Genomic DNA, 24,777 nt, shown 5'->3' with positions numbered 1-24,777 from the left:
AACATTTTAAAAGTCTCTTGACTCCATCTCACATGATTGTGTTTCTGGAATGCCTGCTAGACACCTCAGAAGAAAGGACTTTTCTTCCACAGGAAAAAATAGATCTATATTTAGATTTTTTTCTAGGAGTTTCCACCAAGTTTTTTGTCTTAGCGAGGGAATAACTTAGTATTCTGGGTCTCGTGGCTTTCTTGATTCTCATGATACCTCTTGGAAGATTCCACATGAGAAAGATGAAGTGGCATCTGAAGATTCTTCGGTCCCAGCATCAACACCCATTGTCTTTTCAAATTTCGGTTCTGGGATTTGTGAAAAGAGAAATTAGCTGGTGGATACGTCCCATTTCTCAGAATCCAGGTCACCATTCTCCAGTCAGTCACAACAGGCACCTCAGAATTTGCTTGGGGAGCTTAGTCAATGGGTATAAAAGTGCAGGGTCTTTTGGAGAAGAAAGAACATCCAACGCACATAAATTTAAAGCAAGATGCTTATTCTTATAAATGCTTTTAGTTGTGTGAACCATCTTTGGTTCCCAGGACATCTTTATGTTTACAGACAATACCACAGTGATGCAGTATATAATCAAGAGGGAACAAGATCTTACCCCCTTTGCAGATTAGCCATGTTAGCATGGGATATAACTTTACAGCATAATCTCATTCTGTAGGCACCTTATATTTTGTCAGTGCAAAATTGTGTGGCAGACAAGCTGAGCAAGACTGTGACAGACCCTCACAAATGGAAACTGAATCGGGGGCCTTCCATGGTTTGATGCATCTGTATGGAATTACTTGGACCTTTTTGCCTCCTCTCTAAACAGTCATGTGGCAAAATTCTGTTCCAGGACTCCAAGCAAGAAGATCTGGAAAACAGATGTCTTTTATTTTCCTTGGAGAGGACTGGTCCTGTATGTTTTTCTACTGGTATTCAGGGTACTTCTGAATTTTTTGGAGGACTCCCCAAAGGGCATTATGCTAACTCCCTTGTAGCCCATTAGGCACCCTTTTTCTGAATACATGCAGAAAGCATTAATAGAGGCAAGAAAACCGTATATTAGCAAATAGAAAAGATTTTGTAGGCTGTGCTAATAAAAGAACCAGCACTCATTGAGGGCTAGCATTTTTCTGGTTTTACAGTATTTATGTGAGTTACTATCCTTATGGCCTTACTCTCCTCTATCAAGGTTTATTTGTTGGTCATTTCAGCATTGTCTGCCCATAGCTGTCCCTTTTTCAACACATTCTCATATGAAAATGTTTTTGAAAGGTGTTTTATATAAGAAGCTTCTCAGAAAACCATTGGCTTCTTCTGGAGTTCTTAATTTTTAGGTAGAAAAATTAACACTTGCTCCTTTTGTATCAGCTCATCTTGCTGACTTGAGGTTCTTAACCTGGAAAACAGTTTTCCTGATTGCTTCTGCTTCTGTTCTCTGCAAGAAGAGTGTCTGAGTTGCAGGCTTCTTAGGGTCGGTCAGCCTTATTTCATCTTTTACGGAGACAGGGTTTTTATGAGAACTAATCCTTCTTTTATGTTTGAAGTGGTATCAGCATTTACCATAAGGCAATCCTTCCAGCTTCCTGTTTTCTTTCCAAAACCCAGAAATTGGGGAGAAAGGGTACTTAATTTCAGAGTTGTCTATGGACATCCTGATAGAATAAAATGTTTCAGAATTTCTGATCAGTTTATTTCTTGTGAAGGTAAGAAAGGACTATGTCCAAATGGTTGTTCCAGGCTATTATGTTTTATTACTTCTGCCAAAACAAAACTGTTCCAGGCAAGGTCAAAGCTGTGAAATAGAGTTATTCTCTGAGTCTGGGACAGGTTTTGGTAGGATGATTCCCTCAGAGCTGCTGAGCACCTTCCATCCACCTCCCTGTTGTTTTAAGCTGGGCTAATCTACCCATATAGTTAAGGCTACTGTGGCAGTGATCATTTTGTGGAGAATACAGTACAGCTGTGTAAGTAAACATATCCTAACAGTATATTTTCAAATGATCACTGCTGCAGTAGCCACTCTCTCCCTCCATTTCCTTGTTTGTGTGCCTTTTTATGCCATTGTGTAGGACATGCATTTTTTGTCTTTTATTAGCATTGCCTTCTCAGTGATTAGCCTTCCTGTCTCGGTTGGCATAAAAACTCTGAAGGACTTGGTGCCCACTTCTGACTTTTTAATGTGCTCAGTTCGAGCTGGCTAACTGTTTGGAACATGCCCCGAAGCTTTGGGAGCTGGATGGCTGTTATATCCTATGCAGGATACAGACATAACTAAGACTACTGTAGCAGTAATCATTTCAACATTTACTGTTATTGTAGGTTTACTTACACAACTGTACTTTACATGTTCATTATGTATTGATCACTGCTGCAGTAGCCTTGGTAGGATTCTTCTCCAGGACTCCATGTTAGAAGATCTGAAAGACACATGCCTTTTTCTTTGACAGGAATGTGCCTGTATGCTTTTCAACTCTTTCCAATGATGTCCAGGGTACTTTTGAATATTCAAAAGGATGCTCCCATTATCTTTGTGGTGTATTCCTGTTTGGCCCAGGCAACAGTGGTTCGCAGTTCTTTTGGAAATGGTCAAAAACAATTTCCACAAGTTTCTTCACAGAATGGATCTACTCGCACAAGATTAGAGGTATTTGATACACCCCAATCCCAGTCAACTTCATCTGACTGCTTGAATGATAGGTTCATAGGTATGTACTAGGCTAATGGCCCTGGAGCCTTTACAAGCCTAGCCCATAGCATTACCCTGGCATCGTGCCACCCGACCTTAGTTCCTAGTGCCTCTGTCGAGTAGAGCTACTGGAGTGATCCCCGGGGTGAATTTTCTATTTCCCATCCACTCATCAAGATTTCTCTTGAAGAAGGCCAGTGAGGCGTTCTGCTTGACATGTATGGGAAGTCTATTCCCAAGCATAGACAGTCTCTGGGTTATGAACCTGTCCCTCCAGCATGTTCTGTTGATTGTGGTAATGAAGTTGAGGTCTCTGAAGCGTGTGGTGCGGAGGGATTGGGATTTCTTTAGATGTAGCATTTCTAACAGAGCTTGGTCTGACATGGCTTTGTAAGTCAAGCAGAGATCGCCTCTAAGTAGGTGATATGAGACAGAGAATAGTTTTTTGAGTCTGTCCATATAGGCCAAGTGTTTAAGGTCTAGGATCCGCTTTGTGAGGTACTTTTGCGGCCTCTCCAGTTGTTGCAGGTGTCTAGTGAGGTACATGCCGAATGGGGCATTGTACTTGATGATTGGCCTAATGAGGGAAGAGTAGAGGGAGACAATGACCTCTTTCTTCCTGGATGCAAAACCCTTAGTAATGAGATGTGCCACATAGAAGGACTTTCTGACCGCAGTGGCAACATGGTGGTTAACCTGTGTTCCCAGATATCTTATAATGCCTTTTGTGTTCAGTGGACTACCATCAATGTGGTAATTCAAGGGAACTGTGTTTTTTCCCAAGAGGGGTGACTACACAATTTTTGGCACTGAGCTTAAGGCCATGGTTGTGACACCAGTTGTTGGTGTCATTGAGGCCTTTCTGTAGGATGTCAACATCACTTGGGGAGTTAATAATAGCTCCCAACTTGCAATCGTCTGTGAATTTTGTCAGCCAGAGTCCCTTGGTGTTGGCCTGGACTTCAGAGAAGTAGATACCAAACAGGAGAAGACCCAGGACCGAACCCTGTGGGACTCCACTCGTGACTTCTCAGCAGTCTGACTTGGAGTCAGCTACTTTCACACTGTGGGTTCTATCTGTGAGCCAGTTTGCAACCCATGTAGTGATATAGGGGTTGATGCCTAGCTTAGTGAGTTTTTCTGTGATTCCTGAGTGGGGAATGGTATCAAACCACCATGCCTTCATCCCCAGCTCTGGTGACTTGACTCAAAGAAGTCAACCAATTTGAGTAGGCATGATCTACCCTTCACAAAACCAAACTGTGTAGATTCCAGAGTTTGGAGATTCCCTATATCCTTGTTTATTAGGTCCATGATAATGCGTTCCATAGCTTTGTATGTCAGACTCATCAGGCTAATTGGGCGATAATTCCCGGGGTCTGTAGTTGCTCCTCCTTTGTAGAGAGGGCTGATTGTAGCAGTGCACCATTTGGTAGGGGCAAAGCATGAGGTGAGACTGTGATTGAACAGGGCACACAGGTGAGGTGCCAGTTCACTCTGTAGTTCATGTAGAACACAGCCAGGGATATTGTCAGGTCCCATAGAAGGTGTATTCTTGGCCTTTGACAGTGCTGTTTTAACCTGTGCAGCAGTAATACAGGGTGCCTGACAGTCTACTGGTGTTGTGATTGGTCCTTTGGGGGGGGGTAAAGTTAGCACTGAATCCGTAGGCCGGTATGTTGGCAATATCTGTTGGCTCGGTATAGGAGGAACCATTGTGCAGTAGCTCAGAGCAAGTCTGGGTATTGCTGTGGAGATTCTTTACATAACCATAGAAGGCCTTGTGGTTGTCTTTACTATCTGCTGCAATTCTGTTTTCATAGCTAGCTTTAGAGGATTTGATGAGGGATCTCAACCTTTTGTTGACGCTGATGAAGGGAGTTTTTCCAGTCTTGGGACTTCGCCTTATTCTGCATCAGTTTCCTCCTTCTGTTGTAGAGTTTGTTTATGGCAGGGGACCACCAGATTTTCCACTCCAAGTATGCACCACTTAACATCCAACCGCATTTATGTCTGTACCTTGCTAAGTGGGCATAAATGCATACAGCCGTTATACAGATGGATGTTAAGCTAACACCCTATGCAAAGTATAGGATGTTCACTTAATATCCACGTTGCTTAATGTTCTGTTGGATAGAATCTATCCTGGATGTTAAGCGGTGCATACTTGTATTTGTGTGAGTTACTTTCCTATGTCCTTTCTTACTCCTCCATCAAGGTTCATTTATTTGCCATTTCAACATGTTTGCCCATGGATCCTCCTGTTTCAGTGCTTTCTCATGCAAAATGTTTTTGAAAGGGATTTTACTTGAGATCTCTGAAGAAACCAGTGCCCCCTTCTTGGAATCTTAATTTTGTGTGACATTTGAACTAACTAATCTGGCTGATTTGAAGTTCTTAACATGGAAGACAGTTTTACTGATTGCTTTGCAAGAAGAATATCTGAGTTGAAAGCTTTTATGGTGAGTCAGTCCTATCTCATTTTCCACTGAGACAAAGTTTATTTGAGAAGTAATCTGTCTTTTATGCCTAAAGTGGTATCTGAGTTTACTTTAAGTCAAACTATCCATTCCCCCATTTTTTTACTAATCTTAAAAATGAAAGAGAAAGGATAATCCATAATTTGAGTGGTCACTGACAATTGGGGTACTATTTTGACAGAACTAAATCTTTCAGATCTGCTGTCCTTTTCTTGTGAAGGTAAGAAGGGACAAGTTAACGTGCATCAATACAAACTATTTCTAAATGCTTGTCTATAGCTATTAGATTTATACTCACCAAAACAACATTTTTCCAGGGAGGGTCAAGGTCCACTTTACCAGAGCCTTGGGTTCATCTATGGCTTTTTGGGAAGGGATGGATTGTAGAATATGCAGCTGGATCCTCTGTACATATTTTACAAAGCACTATAAGCTGGATTCCTTCTGTAGTTTTGGAACAGGCTTTGCAATGACAGTTCTTCAGGGGCTCCAGGACTCTTCTCCTTCCACCTCCCAAATGTAGGACGTTGGGGTAATCTACCCATATAGCTAAGGCGACTGCAGCAGTGATCAATATGACAAACATATGACAGTTATGTAACTAAACTTATCATAACAGAGATATTTGAATGTTCACTGCTGCAGTAGCTGATCCCTCCCACCATCCACCTTATTTTTTTGGTGATGCCAGGGGGTGGTTGTTTTGTCTTTTCTTTTTTATCCTAACATTGTCCTTTCAAGGCTCATCCTACCTCTCTGTTGGCAGGAAAACTCAGAAGGGCTTAGCACCAAAACTTGTATTTTAGTCAGCTCAGCTCGAGCTGCCCAACAGTTCAGGAAAGTGGAAGGTGACTTGAAGCTTTGGAAGCTTGTCTGGCTGTTATATCTTTGACAGGATTTAACCCATGTAGCTAAGGTTACTGCAGCAGTGATTATTCGAACCTCTGCTGTTATGAGACATTTACTTACACAACTGCACGTTTACTGTATAATGCGTTAGTTTTGTAATTACTGTTGAGAAATTCCAAAATGTGGAACTTAATGATTTTGACACATTGCCATGGTTTGACTTTTTACATTAGTAGTAGTCATTTCTGGGAAGGAATAGGAAGACCTTATAATAGTGAGTGCATTGTCTAAATGTCATTCTCTCTTTTTGGGTTCCCACTGCCTGTTAATTGTTTTCTTTTAATGAAGTTGCACATGCACAGTATCTGAACTGTAGTGTGACTAGCCCTTGTTTGGATATTTAAAGTTTCTTAATTGTTTTGTTGACTTTGTTTACACTTTCATTGAAGGGGTACAGTAACAGCCCATAAGTTGCTATAGTTATTGTTAGTTTTAATTGTAACATTGATAAACTGCCTTTTTGGCTCGGCCAGACACTCCCTGGTAAACAAATGTAAAATAAAAAAATAAGTAAATTCTGTTTCTGTCCCTATTTGTATAACTTAGATATGAGTTTTTTTTTTTTTTTGAAGATGGTGATTGTACTCTTCCTGATGTATGGGTTTCATTAATAATAGGAACTGTAATCTATGATTTGCCGAATAGTAACTAGCTTTTTTTTGACAATTAGTATTTTATTGTCATCCAGGATCAGGATATCTTCAAGAGTGTCAATTTTGTTGTTTAGATTTTTAGCACTGACAAGTGTCACCCTTGTTCCTCATCATATGTTGCTTGCATTTGCTTTCAGTAATCTGAGGTTTAAGAATTTGGATTTTGTCTGAAAAGCCTCAACAGGGTAGGCAGATTTGCCATTCATTATATGTATACTTCTGAAGAAATGATGCAGCACATCAGCCACCAGCAGGCTCAGGAGTTGCACGTCTCTGTCCTTATGGCCATACCCCTGCATTCATTAAATGTTATGATTTTGTGCTGTCCAGGGTGATTGACGTATTATTTTTAGCATGTGGATAAGTCTCTCTCTCTCTCTCTTTCTGTTTACTACACGTGAAAAACTCACCATGACTGACTGCTTTTTTGTAGGTAGAGTATATAAGAGTGTAGATGCCTACATAATACATACACTATACAAAGGTTTATTGTTTTTAGTTCCACAGAATGTTTAATTTTTGGAATATCACAACACTGTGCGGCATTCATTTCAAAGGTTATGCTTTTTTTTTTCTCCTCCACCACTGTTAACTTCCCCTTGACAGGTTTTTCATATGATTTGCTTGGATCTATAAATTTATTGTCAAACTTTCTTTTACGTCTGTCAAGATTTTTTCTTTTAGAAGACCTTATCTGACCCAGGTTTCCTTGTCCTTCCACTTAATTATTTTAAAACTGGTTTCAGAGATAGGGTGTTGTTAAAAACTACCATTAAAGACAAAATTTCAGAAGTATATGGCTGTTGATCAGAAATCTGCTTGTATTTCTTAGGATAGTCTTGTAAGTTGAGTTAATGGAATGGTAAATGAATTTTGTGGATAAATAGTAAGTATGTAGTCTTAATGAGTAAAGCATAGATATCTCTGTCTTACTTACATTAGAAAACGAACATTCTTTTCGTTTTTTCTCGAGTACTAAGCAATGAAATGTGTCTTTATTATTTAAAATGATTTATTGATATGTTTCATACTCATGAGCTAGATGGTCCTTTGCTTTATAAACTTATGCCTTTATGTACAGCAAGTCAGTCAGTGTTTTTACTGGCCACTAAAAATGTGGATTAGCTAATATGTGTGTGTGTTTTGGGCATTTAGAGTGAATTTGCAGCACGTCTTAACAAAATGGAAGCAGAACGGCAGAGCTTAGTTGAAGCTCTAAATGCAGCTGAGAAAAGAAGTACAGAAGAAAAGCGAAAAGCAGATGACTTTCAGCAGCAGGCAAAAATAGCCAAAGCAAACATGGAGTCTGCTAAACAGGAACTAACAGATTATAAGCAGAAGGCCACAAGAATACTTCAGGTGAGATTGTTAGATGCTTAAGGTATACTGAGTCCATTATAAAATGGTACCATTTTATGGATAAATTACTTGAAATGCTTCACTACGTTTAAGTAGAGCTTGATAGATTGTGATCTTGTTGATTCAGTCTGCAACAAGGAAGCATGCTTACCTAATACACTGTTGGAATTCAGCCAGATTATTTATCTGCTTTATGGACAGCTTTGCCTGATAACTCTATAGAATATTTCAGAAGTTAGCAGTAGTTAAGTCACTGTTTTGTAATAAATGCCTCTTATATCAGTATGTGACAGCAACTTCTGTTTTTTTTCCATCTAATCATATGCTTTCCTTTTGCAAATTATAATCCTTCCGAGTTTGTCAGTATTAATTGCTGCTTTCCCCTACACATTTTAAACAACTTTACTAAATTATCACTTAAGAAACAGGCATTCATACATTACTAGTAAGTAAAGTAAACCATAGTAATAGTTTTCATTTTTCATTTTCATGTATACATTACATATGTTTTCTTTCTTTTTTAACATCTCTTCCAACGTTATAGAAATTGCACATTTCCTGCCTTCTCTTAAACCTTGCTCTTCCCCTTGAAAATTATTCTGTATGTTTTGTTTCCACAAATTCCTTTTATTTCTATCTAATTTTCTTTTATTGTTAAGATCCCACCCCAGTTTTTTTTATCTCATTTACAATACTCAGTACTTTAGTTAGATTTAGTTTAGATTTTGATTTTCATTTTCTAGTAATTGCTCATTTGGCAGCCAATAGTATTAAACTCAGTAAAGCCTTTCTGTGTCTTGGGAATTCCTATTGTGTGTCCCAGCTGAAAAGAATCATTTCCTTAGGTGCAGCCATTTGTTCCCCTAATATGCGTCTGTGAAAGTACAAGCCTCTGCTATTTCAGCCTGCCTTTCCTGGAATCCTCCCTGTATTCTTTGTTGTGAGCAGAAAAAAATTCTTAAAGAGGGTCCTGTACGTGAGCTCCCCCCCCCCCCCCCACACACACACACACAAAGGACCTTACTCCACCATGGTACCTCAACTATGTACTTGAGAAGCTGACATTATCCCTTGTGAACAAGCGTCTTCTGCATCCTCAAAAGTCTTGACCTGGAAAAACATTTCCTAGTTGCTATTTCTTTCGGACAGATTTCAGAGTTAGTCTGTTTTGTAGGCTTTCACAAAGACAGGGTCACTCATTGAACCAGCATTTCATTCATGCCAGTGTATTACAGAGTTGTCCTTGTAGCATGCCATTTGTTTTCCCAATGTTCTACTCTCCCACCCAGAATGGAGGAAAGAACATCTCACATTCACTTGATATGCAAAGGCAATTGACATTCTACATGAATATACATTATATCATAGTATTATTGTTGTTGTTATTATTGTTATGAATATTCATTACATTTATATGACGTTATATATTATGACTGAAGACAATAAGAAAACAGATTAATTTCTTGCATTCTTTGATAAGAGTAAAGATAGAAGCCCTGTCCACAAGCATACCATCTCCAAATAGTCTGCCCATTGGATTGTTTCTGCTATTCATTTCATGGAATATGTGTACCAGGGAAGTTAAGGACCCACAAATTTAGAGCCACAACAGGTATTGCTACCTTCCTTAGGTTTGAGGGAATTCAGCAGTTTATTAGCATCTCTCCATTTGTTTTTTTGGGTAGAAAGCAAGTTGGCTTTGTTGCTTTTCCAGTTAGGATAAAACAGGTGAACAGTTGTGGGTTTGGTTCAAGCAGCTTTACTATATGCAAGTACATCAAGATTGAGGTTTAGTAACTTAAACTTAAGTAAACTTATAAACAGACTGACTACTGCACTCATGCATGTTAACACACTGGCTGTTCTCTCAAAGTGGCACTGCTGCCTGCACATGCTCTCTATTTATATGCACGTGCCTTCACTTTGAAATGCTTCTTAAAGTTACAACACATGCTCTGTTCTACAGGCTTAGCACTTAAGTTTCCGTTTTCCAAACCTGCTGTTCAGGTTCAAAGTAAGCTAAGAATCAAAAAAGGTTACACACATTAAATTGAGTTTGTAAATAAAATAGAATTTAGTACACTGTTGTACATTAGTATAACTTAACAAGAAGGCATTTATTAAAATTGCTGTACAGCATTAATAAGGTAGGAAAGGGGAAATAAATCACAATGATTTCACTTAAACAGGGTGGAGTAAAATACCATTTGTAGAGCCAAAAAAGTTTTTACATCCAGACACTATGGTTGGCGAATTCTCTTTTGCAAATATTTTTGGTCCTTGATTAACATTGGGAAAAAAAAAAACATCTTGTGTACTTGGGAATCCATAAAAAAATAAACTTAATTATTTCCAAATCCACATTGGTCTCCATGGGCAAGTATCTATCTAATTTCAAAGTAGAACTTATCCTGTTTCCTTCTTATCAGTCCTATTCACTACAGATCACTTTTGTCTTGTTACCAGAGCCCTGGAATCAGTGAGAAGAACTGATATTCTTTGTGTTTCACTGTTGCAGTTATCATATTTGGGTTGTCTGCTTGCAGTAGCCCTCAGTTGGCCTGATTATCAAAGTATTGGGTCCTGCGTCGGTTGCTGTCTCATCTTCCATGACGTCAGGTAGTCAGGGGTTTAAAGCATGCAGCCGACACCATTACATCAGTCTTTCTTGCTGTGTGGTGCCCGGAGCAGAAGCAATTCGCAAGTGCCGGTCAGCCGACTCCTGAAATTTTCGTTTTCAAGTTTCAGAACCGAAGTCTTCAACTAAAGCTAAGTACCCCATTGGGGAAACTTTTTCTTGCTCTCAACCGATGTCAGTAAAAATCAGTAATTGTATTTCTTGTGGAAAGCAAATACTTGATAAAGATTTTTATTTGTACTGTATTCCTTGCCTAGGCCCTGACCACAACATACCTTGCTGTTGGTTTTGTGCCTTATTTAAGCAGTGAACTATTCGGTGTCGGTATATTTACCCTTCTAAATATTTTGGTACTTGGTTCAATTATCCAGATATGTCTTCGGTAAGCCATCCGACTACCGACATTCTGAAAAAACGCAAAGATAAAGACAGAGACAGGCCGTCTAGGTCCAAAGCTGCTGACGACACTTCTCCTAAGCCAGTCGCCAGTTCGCCGGTACTCAGTGAGGCGCTTTTACAGCCCCTCATACCTGCTACTTCAGATTCGCAGGCCTCTACTGAGACCCATTCGGAGTCTGGTATATACTGCGAGATGCTTCAACTGTGGAACCTGTGGATGTCTCTACCTTGGCTGGGTCCGAAGCCACTGTGCAGGCACCGGCTTCTGAGGGTGTATTCAGGCCTACTGACTTGCATATTAAACAGACGCAATCTTCTTCTTCAAGGCCTAAAACTCGAACCATGCCTAGAAAACTGACGCCCAGACTGCATGGTCAGGCCTCTATGCCTAAAAACAAATGATAAGAATGGCTGAAGACCTTATTACTTTAATCAGGGGAAGCCAACCTTCCCCCTCTAAGAGACCTAGGACTGAATTTGCTTATGATACTTCTGACCAGGATTCTGAAATTTCTGTTTCCTCTGATGACCAGGATTTACCCTTATCTACCTATGAGGATTCTGATGCAGAAGACTCTATTCCCTCTGCTCCTCCCCAGGGGATTTCTCTTTTGGTGAAACCTTGCATACTCTTAGGGAACATTTTCATTGGGAAAGCCAGGATTATTTTGATTCTAAAAAGAGGCTTAGGGATTTCTTACTCCTGCCCCAGCACAGGCCTTTAGCTATCCCTCTTGTACTAGACATTGTTGATTATGCCTTTTCGGAATCTAGCTTGGCCCCTGACTCTTTACCTCTTGCTCCCCGAAAACCTGATAGATATTACAGGGTTCCTGACTCTCACAAGTTCCTTTTTAAAAATCCTACTGCAGATCCTGAGACCATTTCACAGGGACCCAAGGGCATTAAGGCTACTACTGCCAAAAATCCTACCCCCTCTGATAGAGACTCCAGGGCACTGGATTGATGGGGTAAGAAGGTATACACTTCTGCAACCTTGGCCATTAGGGCCTTAAACTGCCAGTTTCATATGTTAAAGTATCAGCAGCATATTATTGGATTGCTTAAACAGAAAATGATGTTGATTCCTGACTGTGCTGAAAATAAGGATTTACAGGATTTAATGCATTCTTCTGAACAAGTTGGAAAACATACTTTGCAATGTGGTTTTGATTCACTAGAGGCATCTTGCAGGGCTGCTGTCACTGGGTCTGTACTTAGAAGGCATGCTTGGCTTAAGGAGAAATCCTTGCCAGATCATGTTAAAGCTAAATTACTGTGGATGCTCCCTTAAATCAGGACCGCCTGTTTGGCAAAAAAGCAGAAGTTCTTAAAATGATGGAGGAGAAAGCTAAATCTATGCAAACTGTTAACGATTTCCTACAAGTACAGCCTCCAAGATTTAGTAGGCATTGGCCCTCTAAGAATTGGTCCTTTCCTGCCTCTTCCAGGCCTTAATCAGTCCAAACCCAGACTCAGCAGAACACCCAGGCTTCAGTCCCAGGGTACGCACAGGACTAAGCAGTGCGGAGCTCCCACTTCCAAATCAGGGAGTAGTAAGACTGCCCCTTATGGTAAACTGCCTCAATGACTTAACTTTAAAACTTCCAAGCACTTCTCAACTGACTGCTCCTTTAAAGATTGCACTGCAGGAAAAAAACTGGGAGCTCGTTATCCAGGACAAATGGGTTTTAAATATAGATGTTAAGTTGTCTATCTCGCCTTCATTCTTGCTGGATGGGTTCGGAGCCGACCTCGGCTCCGACTCGGCCACTCTAAAAGCTCGAGAGTTGGTTCCACCGGCTCGAGGCTCCCCTTATATCCCACAATGCTAGGCGAGAGTTACCTCAGATCTCGTTTGCCGCTACAGCTTCGAGGTTGGTTGTTTCTACCGGTTCCTGGTGAGTGCTAATTTTTCTTGTAAAAATTACTCTTTAAAACCCCTTTTAAGTTAAATTTCTTACTTAGTTAGTATAGATTAGAAAACTTTATTCCCGACCCTAAATATTTTCTGTTTTCTTTCCCTAGAACCTTTGGTTCTCCCATTGGGCCTTTAGGCCTTCCCTTCCCTAGTGGAGTGTGTGTGTTTTTGTAGTTTATTCTAGTTTATTGTTGTTTAAATTCTAGTATTACTACTAATTTTATTCTGTTTTTCTGACAGGGTATAACTTGTGTGTTTGTGTGCGTGTTTGTGTACACCTGTCAGTTAAAAAAATGTCTAAAGAAGCAAAGGTCTCGGTTCAAGAAGTGTGATGCGTGCTGTCAGAAAATGTCTCTGACAGGCGCTCACACTTCTTGTGTCTATTGTCTGGGGCCTTTGCACCTGCAGGACTCCTGTGCTGTGTGCCATGGCTTCAGCCCCAGGGTCCTGCAGGAAAGAAAAAACAAATTAATTCTTAGAGGCTTACTGAAGCCAGAGGATTCCCTGTCAGTTTCAACAGGGAAGCCCTCTAAGGCATCGAGGTCTTCGGCTCCGGCTTCTGAGCCGAGACCTCAGGTTGCTCAACCTTTGCCTTTATCGGCTCCGGCTGGAGCCGATAAGTCTCAGTCCACAGTTTCTGTGGCTCCCTCGGCTCCGGCCGGAGCCGAGGTTATTGAGGTTTCCGTGTCGGCTCCGACCAAACCTTGAGCCGACATCTAGGAAGAGGTCCAGGTCACCATCTCTTGGCTCCGTTCATTCGGCTCCAGGATCTCCCCTGCTGTCTGAACGGAGCCAAAGGTCTCACTCCTCTAGGTCATCGAGGCTGTCGGATCATGACCTTCAGAGGGTAGTGAGTCGACTACTTAAGTCCGAGGCACTAGCCCAGATGCTTCAGAGCCCGACTCATCAGTCGATGCCTGCCCCGGTCCATCAACTTTTTCCTCCTTCGACTCTCTTGAGTTCGGAGCCGGGTCGCGTCGGAACCGAGACTGTGATTACGTCGGAGCCGAGACAATTGTCTTCGGCTCCGTCGGCTCCGTTTTCTTCTTTGGAAGAATCTCGGCGCCGGACTTCCCTCGTCGGCTCCGAGGGGGTGAGTGGCATCGGACCCTTGTCCGACCCCCTCTCCCTCTCGGGGCTTCGGCGCTGGTGAGTTCGGCTCCGACATCGGCCTCGGAGCCATCACTGTTGGTGCCGAGGGGGGTTCTTAGCTCCTCGGAGCGGGGACCTCTGGCTCTGCCTGACAGGGGTGCATTCGAGGTCATGCGGAGTGTGTTAGAGCCTGGCTCTACTCCACAGTCGGCTCCGTCCGCCCCTCCCTCTATGCTGCCTCAGGGCAAGTCGACTCACTCCCTCATCCCGGACCGCAGAGAGCCAGCTCCTCAGGAGCCCCCTATGGGGATTTCATCCTCTTCCGAGGCCTCTCCTGATTTGGCAGAAGAGCCCCCTCGGAAGAGGAAGTGTAAGAGGAAACACATTGACTCACCTGAGTCTATCACGTCAGACACAGATTTGGATGATTCTGAGGGTTCCCCCCGTTCCCCTTCTGAAGATGTCTCATTTGCAGACATTCTGGAGATCCTGAAACAGAGGGAAATTGGCCAGCCCTCAACCCTTCGGAGGACGAATCTGTGTATCTTGAGGCGTTGGCTCGTCCTTCCACCTCCTGGGTGTCCCTCCCTTGACCCCCTCATGCAGGTGGTTGCTAAGAAGGCATGGGCGGCTCCTGATTCAGTGGACCCCACTCCCAGGAGACCCTCTAAGTTCATCACAGCTCCAGCAGACAAGCAATTTTATCAAAAGGAGTTTCTGTGGATGCTATGGTGGTAGCTGCTGCCACAAAGAAGGAACTGGCTGATCCTTCAGTACCTGTCCATCCACCTAACAAGGAATCTAGGTCCATGGATAGGTGCGGAAGCGGATGTTCTCCTCAGCGACATTTACCATGCGTTCGCTGAACTACCTGTGCCATTTCACTTTCGTCTTCAAAGGGACTTGATCAAGGAAGCGAGTGAAATGTTAAAGATCCTACAGCTGCGGGTTTCCAAGACAAGATGAACACGCAGCTGGCTACCCTTAATTCCATATCCAACTCCTCCATGCGCCTCCTTTCTTACGCGGCCGATGGAGCGAGCAGAGCCGCAGGGACAGGTGTAGCCTTACGTAGGCACGCCTGGATGCGGCTATGCAATTTTGCGGACCCTTTCAAGGCGTCTTTCACGAACTCCCCTTTTGATGGATCATCTCTCTTTGGTCCTCAAGTGAAAGAAACCCTGACTAGGTGCGAGACTGATGGCAAGACCCTTTCTGCCGTCGGAGTCCGTTTTTCGACTCCTTCCAGGCCTTACCCCAAAGGCCAGAAGGGTGGAAAGATGTGGTTCCGTAAACAATCTCAAGGGACTTAGCCTGGCGACAGAGTCGTTTTCCTACCAAAGGCAGAGGTGGGAATAACAATGGTAGGCGATAAGCCCTAGGGGCAGGGGGGGTCCGCAGAACCAGGGCAATCGGGAAGCCTTCCCTGACAAGCCCTTTCAGCATCCCTGAGGTGTTGTTGCCCGACTGCCCATCTTCGGAGGCAGTCGGGGGAAGATTGTCACTGTACCCAGAAGCCTGGCTATCCCTGACTCAAGACAAATGGGTACAGTCCATCATTTCCGAAGGCTATTCTATCCCCTTTCTTCGCTTTCCAAATCAGTCAAAAAAATCCCTTCCAGATGTTCCACCCGCTCAAAGGGATCTAGCAGCTTTGGAAATTTCAAAACTGCTTGCAAAAAGAGCAATTCAGCCAGTGCCAGCAGACCAACAAGGATCCGGAATCTACTCAAGGTTCTTTTTAGTTCCAAAGAAAACAGGGGACTGGAGACCGATATTGGATCTCAGTGTCTTGAACAAATCAGTCAAGAAAACAAGATTTCGGATGGTCACGCTGCAATCCATCCTTCCCCTTTTGGGCAAAGGAAACTGGATGTGCTCTATAGACCTTCGGGATGCGTACTATCACATAAAAATGAACAGGCGCTCCAGAAGATTCCTCCGCTTCAGGCTGGGAACCAGTCATTTTCAGTTCAGGGCCCTGCCCTTTGGTCTCACCACTGCCCCGGTGTTTACCAAATGCATGGCAGTGGTAGCTTCTCACCTGAGGCGACAAAGGATTCCAGGTGTTTCCATATTTGGACGACTGGCTCCTCACAGCTCCCACCAAGCATCTCCTTCTGATGGCCAGAGATTATACTTTTCGCGTTTGTCAAAAACTGGGTATTTCAATAAATTGCGAAAAGTCTGTTTTGTCGCCTTGTCGTACTATTACTTACATAGGCGCAAATCTAGATACTATAAACATGTCTGCAAGGCTAACACACCAAAGGATATCAGACATTCACAAATTGGTATCACTCCTTCTCAACAACAGCAGAATCAAAGCCAGGTTAGTTCTAAAGGTGTTGGGAATCATGGCAGCGACCATACCTCTCCTTCCATTAGCCAGATACCACATGCGGATCCTTCAGTGGATGCTTTTTACTCAATGGTCATACCAGGAACTTCCAATGTCTCACACCATTGTGATCACACAGGCGTGCAAAAAGCATCTCATGTGGTGGATGTCTTCCCCCCAGCTCCTGTCGGGAAGACCCTTTGTTCCACCTCCTCCGGTTGCTACACTGACAACGGATGCCTCCTGATCGGCTGGGCGCGGGCATTATCAGGGCAGGACAGTCCAGGGCACATGGCAACCAAACGAATGCCACTTCCACATAAATGTTCTGGAGATGAGAGCAGTGCTTTTAGCGCTGCAAGCCCTTCAAGACTCTCTTCCCTTGGGAACAATTGCAATCCTGACAGACAATATGTCTGTAGTGTGGTACATCAACAAACAAGGCGGAACCAGATCATACCCCCTGTGTCGAGAAGCAGTCAGACTGTGGCAATGGGCGATTTCTTCTCAGCGTTTTCTGATAGCAACGCACATCCCCGGGAAGTCCAATCATATTGCGGACAAGTTGAGCAGAGCTATTCTCATGCCTCACGAGTGGTCTCTGAAAGACTCTGTAGTGAGAGAGATTTTTCTCAAGTGGGGTCAGCCTTGCTGCGATCTTTTTGCTACTCCCCAAAACAGCAAGTGCAGAGAATATTTCACTCTATTCCCTTTACCAGGCCAACCCAGCAGAGACGCTCTAGTCCAAGTTTGGCCCCGGGGACTTCTGTATGCATTCCCTCCTTTCCCACTGCTCTCTCAAGTAATTCAGAAAGGTATCGCTCAGAAGGCATCCTTGATCCTCATTGCTCCTTACTGGCCTCGACAAGTGTGGTTCCCCTTTCTACATTGTTTTCTCTTGGAGCGACCGTGGAATCTGGACCTAGTTCCAGATCTTTTGATCCATCAGTCGGGTCAGTTTCATCGCTCCCTCCCCTCTCTGAACCTCACTGCTTGGTTCCTCCAGTTCCAACCGTAGCCAGGCTTCCTCAATTATCTCACTCTGTTAGAGATATATTGATAGCTTCCCATAAATCTTCCACTCGAAAGATTTATTTGAGTAAGTGGAAACGCTTCTCATATTGGGCACAAGGAAAGGACATAGATCCTTTCACGGCTTCCATCCAACTAGTCCTTGATTTTCTAGCTGAACTCTTCCATGCAGGTTCATCTCCATCTACACTTAAGGTTCAATTGGCAGCTATTTCTAATTTTCATGTGGGTATTTCTGAATCTGCCCTAATGTCCCACAAACTTTGCAAAGCCTTTTTGAAAGGAGTTTTTCTTCTCAGACCTCCTATAAGAAATCCTCCTTCTCCTTGGGACCTAAATTTAGTTCTTGCTTCTTTGATTCTTTCCCCTTTCGAACCTGCAGCTTCCTGTTCCTTGAAATTGTTATCATGGAAAACTCTTTTTCTGGTAGCTATTACATCAGCTAGAAGAGTTTCAGAGCTTCAAGCACTCAGTTGTCGTCCTCCTTATCTTTTGTTTCATAAGGACAGAGTATCCTTACGAACTAACCCGTCCTTTTTGCCTAAGGTGGTCTCGACATCAAATCTAAACCAAAGCATTGACCTCCCTGTTTTTTTTCCAGAATATTCAAATAGGTCTGAACAAAAATTACACTGCCTGGATGTTCATCGTCAATTAAGGTACTACTTGGATAGAACAAAACAATTCAGAAAATCTGATCAGCTGTTTGTCTCCTATGCGGAAAGCAGAAAGGGACTTTCAGTTTCAAAGGTATCTTTATCCAGATGGCTAACATCTTTGATTTCCCTGGTATATGAAATTAGACAACAAAAATTGCCTAATAAACCTAAAGCCCATTCCACCAGAGCTTTGGCTACTTCTTTAGCCTTCCAAGACAGACTGCCTATTGACACCATTTGTGCAGCGGCTACTTGGGCTACTCCTCACACTTTTATTTCTCATTATAAGTTGGATTTAGCTTCTAGGCATAGAACTAACTTTGGCTCCACTGTTCTCAGGAGTCTGTTCCGTTAGGCCACCCGGGACAAGGTGCTAGGGACGCGGTCCCATCCAGCAAGAATGAAGGCGAGATAGACAACTTAACATATAGAAGTTATGTTCTTACCATAACGTTCCATGTTAGTTGTCTTCTTCTCGCGTCCCACCCTCCTTCCCCCTGGCCTGGACAGACCTAGAGGAGTTGTGATTGTGACCTCTCTTTCTACCACCTCTTTCTTAGACATATGCTATTATGCATATTTCTTGGTTCAGGATGTAGGTCACCCTTCTTTCTTCCTGTTGTTAGAGGTGGATTCTATTTTACAGTTATACTGTTACTGTTATAAGCTGGGGTTAGCTTACAAACGAGATCTGAGGTAACTCTCGCCTAGCATTGTGGGATATAAGGGGAGCCTCGAGCCGGTGGAACCAACTCTCGAGCTTTTAGAGTGGCAGTCGGGCCGAGGTCGGCTCCGAACCCATCCAGCAAGAAGAAGGCGAGAAGAAGACAACTAACATGGAACGTTATGGTAAGAACATAACTTCTATTTTCCCAAGGATACAGATTTCACTTCCACATGTTACCAACCCCAATCGGTTGGCCAGATCTACCCCCAAATCAGTGGGCAGAGGCTCAACAGCAAATACTCTCTCTCTTAAGCATAAAGGCTATTCATCCTGTACCAGAAGAAGAAAAGGGACAAGGTTTCTACTTAAGACTTTTCCTGGTACCCAGAAAAGACAATTCATGGCGTCCTGCCCTGGACCTGTCTATCTTAAACACCTTTTTGGTGATTCCAAAATTCAAGATGCTAACTCTTCACCAGTTGCTTCCTATGCTAGGCAAAGATGAATAGTTGGCACCACTCTATTTGAAGGAAGCCTACCTGCACATCCCAATCAAGGAATCTTGCAGAAGATGCCTACGCTTCAAAGCAGGCTACATGCACCATCAGTTCTCTGCACTGCCCTTTGGCTTATCTACTGCACCCTAGGTATTCACAAAGTGCCTAGCTCCAGTCATTGCATTTTGCAGGCAAAGAAATATTCAAGTATACCCATACCTGGATGATTGTCTAATTCAGGCAGAAAGCCAGGACATACTTTTGAATCATCTGGCATTTGTACAGAAGGTGCTAATTTGTCTGGGGTACACCATAAACGAAAAGAAATCACATTTGGTACCCTGTCGTCAAATTATATTCCTGGGAGCAAGCTTGAACACAACTTCCCAGATGGCTTTCCTCACGCCAGAGAAACAAAATTCATTTGACAACTTACTTCAAACTAATGGCCACAAAAACCCTGCTTAACTGCAAGGCAAATACTGCAAGCCTTGGAGTTCATGGCCTGCTGCATTCTACTAATTCCATATGCAAGACTGCATATGAGGAAACTACAATGGTATCTAAAAAGCCTATGGTGTCAACATTCTCAGGGTCTAGAAGCAATGATTCCTGTCATACCTTGTCTATGGTTAGAGTTCCTTTGGTGGGCAGAGGCCTGCCACCACAACAAGGACTACCATTCACTCTACCCCCTGCCGCCCAAACCCTAACCGATGCATCAGACTACGCATGAGGGGCTCACCTGGCAGGGAAGTGCATTCAGGGCAAATGGAACCCAAGTCAAATGTACCTGCATATCAATCAAAAAGAAATGTTAGCTGTACAGAATGCTCTGACAGCCTTCAATGACCACATTCTTCCAGGACAATTAATGGTAAAGACGGACAACACCACTGTTATGTGATACATAAACAAGCAGGGGGATACCCATTCTTACCCCCTCTGCAGACTAGCCATGGCTCTGTGGAACACAGCCTTGAGTTACCAAGTGCATCTACAGGCTCAATTCCTGCCAGGAAAACTAAATGCACTAGCAGACATCTCATGGACCCACACGAGTGGAAACTGGAACCAAAGACTTTCAACATGTTGATAAACAAGTGGGGGAGCCCAGATATAGACCTGTTCGCTTCTCCCCAAAACTACCAATTGGACAAATTCTGCACAAGGACTCACCACAAACAAGCTTGGAATGTGGATGCTCTGTCCTTCAGCTGGAAAAATCTATCAGTTTATGCCTTTTCTCCTCTGCCTTTCCTCTCCAAAGTACTACTAAAGATCAAACAGGACAAACTAAGGACGATATTGATTCCACCAGACTGGCCACGCCAACACTGGTACCCCCTCTTGCGCAGTGTGCCACTGCTGGCTCCATGGCACCTGCCTCAGACCCCTACCCTGTTGTCTCAGCAGGAGAACCAGATTCTGCACCCTTAGCTTCAAACCCCGAACCTGGCAGACTGGCTAATTACCTAATCTCTCCGTTACCATCCCTCAGTAAACAAGTGTTGGATGGCATTTTGGAGGCAAGGAGGCCTAGTACTAGAAAATCTTATGCTGAAAAATGGAAAAGATTCTGTGCCTAGAACCAAACTCAAGGGATGGGCACAGCAGCGCCCAATTTACCTCAGATTCTTCAATACTTAACTGAGATGCTTCACAAGGGCCTTTCTTTTTCCTCCATTAAAATTCACGCCTCAGCCATTTCAGCTCATTATAACACAGAACCACCCATCTTCTCTCATCCACTGCTCAAGCAGTTCCTCAGGGGGGCCAAAAACTTAAGACCACCTAGGAAGAGCCCCTACTCCAGCCTGGGACCTTAACTTTGTATTGGAAAAACTCACTCTCCCTCCTTTTGAGCCAGCTGCAAGTGCAGATTTAAAATTCCTTTCTTGGAAAACAGCCTTCCTTTTAGCAATCCCTTCAGCAAGAAGGGTATCTGAATTACAGGCTCTTATGGCAATGGAGCCTTTCATCATCTTTCATGCAGGCAGGGTGTCCCTCAGGTCCAATTCTTCCTTCATGCCCAAGGTGGTATCCAGTGTGGCTCTTAATCAGTCCATTCATTTGCCAGCCTTCTTTTCTAATCCACAGAATAAAGTAGAACAGATACTGCATTCTTTAGATGTGCACAGACAACTTACATTTTACTTGGACAGGACTAAACTTCAAAGGAAATCTGAACAACTGCTGGTGGCATTTGCTGCAGGAGCAGAGAGGAAGGCTATTTCAAAACAAACCATTTCTAAATGGATAGGCCATTGCACTCATATCTGCTATAAGCACCATAGAAAACCTATCCCACAGGGGATTAGACCCCATTCAACCAGAGCTGCATCTACCTTTACAGCCTTTCTCAGAAGTGTCCCTACCAGGGACATCCTAGAAGCTGCTACCTGGAGTCTGTATATACTTTTACCAAGCATTACCATTTGCCAATTTTCTCTAAATCCAGAGCTGCTTTTGCCACTGCAGCGTTGCAGGGCCTTATAGCTGGTCTTAATGCTATCTAAATTCCTCCTCCCAGCCTTAGCTTTGGGAATCGACCCAAATGTGATGACTGCAACAGTGAAACCCGAATAACATAGTACAGTTGTGCACACTCACCATAAATGTAGATGTTCGAGTGTATTCACTGTTGCAGTCCTGGTTACCCTCCCTCCAGCTCCATGACTTCTCTTGGCTATACCTCTACTCTCCTTTATTATGCTTAAAAGCTTTTTGGTGTATTTGCTTTTTTGGTTGGAGGTATAACCTTTCTGAAGAAGTTCTGTTAACATTAAAGAAACTCATTCACCTGTCTTGAGCCTTTCTGTTGTCAGCTAATTTATAGTTACATTTGTAAGAAGTTTTTAATTTTATATGTGTGTGTGTGTGTGTGTGTGTGTATATATATATATATATATATATATATATATATATATATATATATATATATATATATATATATATATATATATATAATTGCTTCCCATTAGGGGGGGCACCCGACATCTGGGGCAAGAAAAACTGATGTAATGGTGTCGGCTGCATGCTGTATACCCCTGACTACCTGACGTCACAGAAGATGAGACAGCAGCCGACACAGGACCCAAGACTTTAATAATCAGGCCAACTGAGGGCTTACTGCAAGCAGATAACCCAAGTGTGATGACTGCAACAGTGAATACACTCAAACATCTACATTTATGGTAAGTATACACAGCTGTACTTTCCAGCTGCAGTCCGTTTACCTGATTGTGCCTGTATAGCAGTCTTCTGTCATATACCCAAGCCAGGCTCTTTCAGAGTCTGCTTCAAGCTGTGCTGTTCTGTGCGTTAACTGAACAGCTCAGATGACTGCCTGTCCAAGTATGACTGAAGAAAGAAGAGTGAATGAGGGAATGTACACGTTTCCCTGCATATATATTTCTTGCAACAATGAGGGAAGACTGGATTTCTTTGTTATCTCTCTCTCTCTCTCTCTCTCTCTATGTGCTGTTGGTTGTTCCCAGCTGTTAACACTCAACTCTCTTCTTTGTCAAGGCTGGAGAACACAGGCATGTTTCTTGCTCAAATTTTAGATTCTGATAAGAATATGTTTTGAGAGATATGAGGGTATTTGCTTTATCAGCATTAAGTTCCCTGTAACATCCTCTGAGTTTATTACCTTTTGGAGCTATTCACATTCAAATGAACCAGAACAGGATAGGTTCCAGTTTATATGCCCAGCTTTGAAATCTTTTCTATGTATGTGATACCATCTGGGCTGTATTCCTTCTGTGAGCTGAAAACAGCACTAGTAGATGTGATAACTGAGGTATTTGTTTCCTAGCTACAAAAACAAATCGTCTGGCATTGCATGACTTCATGCATTCTGTCTTTTGTTACGTAGTACCACATTATGTATCAGCAGATTAGCAAGGTTACATTAAAAAGAATCAATAAATGCAGTTAATACACAGCAACAGTGACGTTATGCAAGCATAACGCATAGTATACACATTGGCATTAACAGTGGTAGCAACAATCATGTGTGTATGTGTCTTTAAGAAGCATTAGCAAGTGATGAACGGGAACCCAGCCACTGGGGATGCACAAGCCAGTGCATTTCTTTGTGCCGGTCCCAAGCCCGGATAAATGGGGAGGGTTGCGTCAGGAAGGGCATCCGACATAAAATTTTGCCAAATCATACATGCGGACAGCAGTACAGATATACATACTGGATCGGTCGAGGCCCGGGTTAACAACGACCGCCACCAGTACTGTTGGCCAACAGGGTGCTGGTGGAAATTGGGCTATTGTTGGCCGAAGGAGGAGAGGGGGAAGGCATACCTGAAGGCAGGCAAAGGCTAGGACTGTGGTAATGAGGGTCAGAACTTTGAATGTTGGCAGTATGACTGGTATAGGGAGAGAGCTAGCTGATATGATGGACAGAAGGAAGGTTGGTATATTGTGTGTGCAAGAGACCAGATGGAAGGGGAGCACGGCTAGGTTTATCGGAGGCAGGTTCAAATTGTTTTATCATGGTGTGGATGGGAAGAGAAATGGCATAGGGGTTATCCTGAAGGAACAGTATGCTAAGAGTGTTTTGGAGGTGAAAAAAGTGCCGGATAGAGTGATGTTTATGAAGTTTATGAAGCTGGAAATTGAGGGTGTAATGATGAATGTTGTTAGTGCATGTGCTCCACAAGTTGGGTGTGTGATGGATGAGAAAGAAAAACTTTGGAGTGAGTTGGATGAAGTGGTGATGACTGTACCCAAGAGTGAGAGAGTGGTGATTGGAGCAGATTTCAGTGGGCATGTTGGTGAAGGGAACAGAGAGGATGAGGAAGTGATGGGTAGGTATGGTATTAAGCAAAGGAATGCAAAAGGTCAGATGGCGGTGGATTTTGCGAAAAGGATGGACATGGCTGTGGTGAATATGTATTTTAACAAGAGGGAGGAGCATAGGGTGACATACAAGAGTGGAGAAAGATGCACACAGGTGGGTTATATCTTATGTAGAAGGGCCAGTCTGAAGGAGATTGGAGACTGTAAAGTGGTAGTGGAGGAAAGTGTAGTTAGGCAGCATAGGATGGTGGTTTGTAGGATGACTTTGGTGATCAAGAAGAGGAGGAGTGTGAGGGCAGCACCAAGGATCAAATGGTGGAAATTGAAAAAGGGTAATTGTGAGGTGGAGTTCAGGGAAGAGTTAAGACAGGCACTGGGTGGCAGTAAAGAGTTACCGAATAGCCGGGTCACTACAGCAGAGTTAGTAAGGGAGACTGCTAGAAAGGTGCTTGGTGTGACATCGGGACAGAGGAAGGGAGGACAAGGAAACCTGGTGGTGGAATGAGGAAGTGCAGGAGAGTATACAGAGAAAGAGGTTGGTGAAGAATTGGGATTGTCAGAGAGATGAAAGTAGACAGGAGTATAAGGAGATGAGGTGCATGACAAAGAGAGAGGTGTCGAAGGCTAAGGAT

General features: G+C 43.1%; 1 protein-coding gene across 1 annotated transcript in view; it reads left to right on the top strand.

Moving 5' to 3' along the window:
- Positions 1-24,777, top strand: part of GOLGA5 (golgin A5) — a 933,889-nt gene that overhangs the window by 351,624 nt on the left and 557,488 nt on the right. Inside the window, exon 6 of the mRNA XM_044074573.1 lies at positions 7,878-8,081. Coding sequence (XP_043930508.1) covers positions 7,878-8,081 — 204 coding nt within the window. The remainder of the gene's footprint in view (positions 1-7,877; positions 8,082-24,777) is intronic.

Source organism: Protopterus annectens, chromosome 6.part0 (assembly GCF_019279795.1).
Source record: "Protopterus annectens isolate FY-2018-M chromosome 6.part0, PAN1.0, whole genome shotgun sequence".
Lineage (NCBI taxonomy): Eukaryota > Metazoa > Chordata > Ceratodontiformes > Protopteridae > Protopterus > Protopterus annectens.
This window is presented reverse-complemented; position numbering and strand designations above follow the sequence as displayed.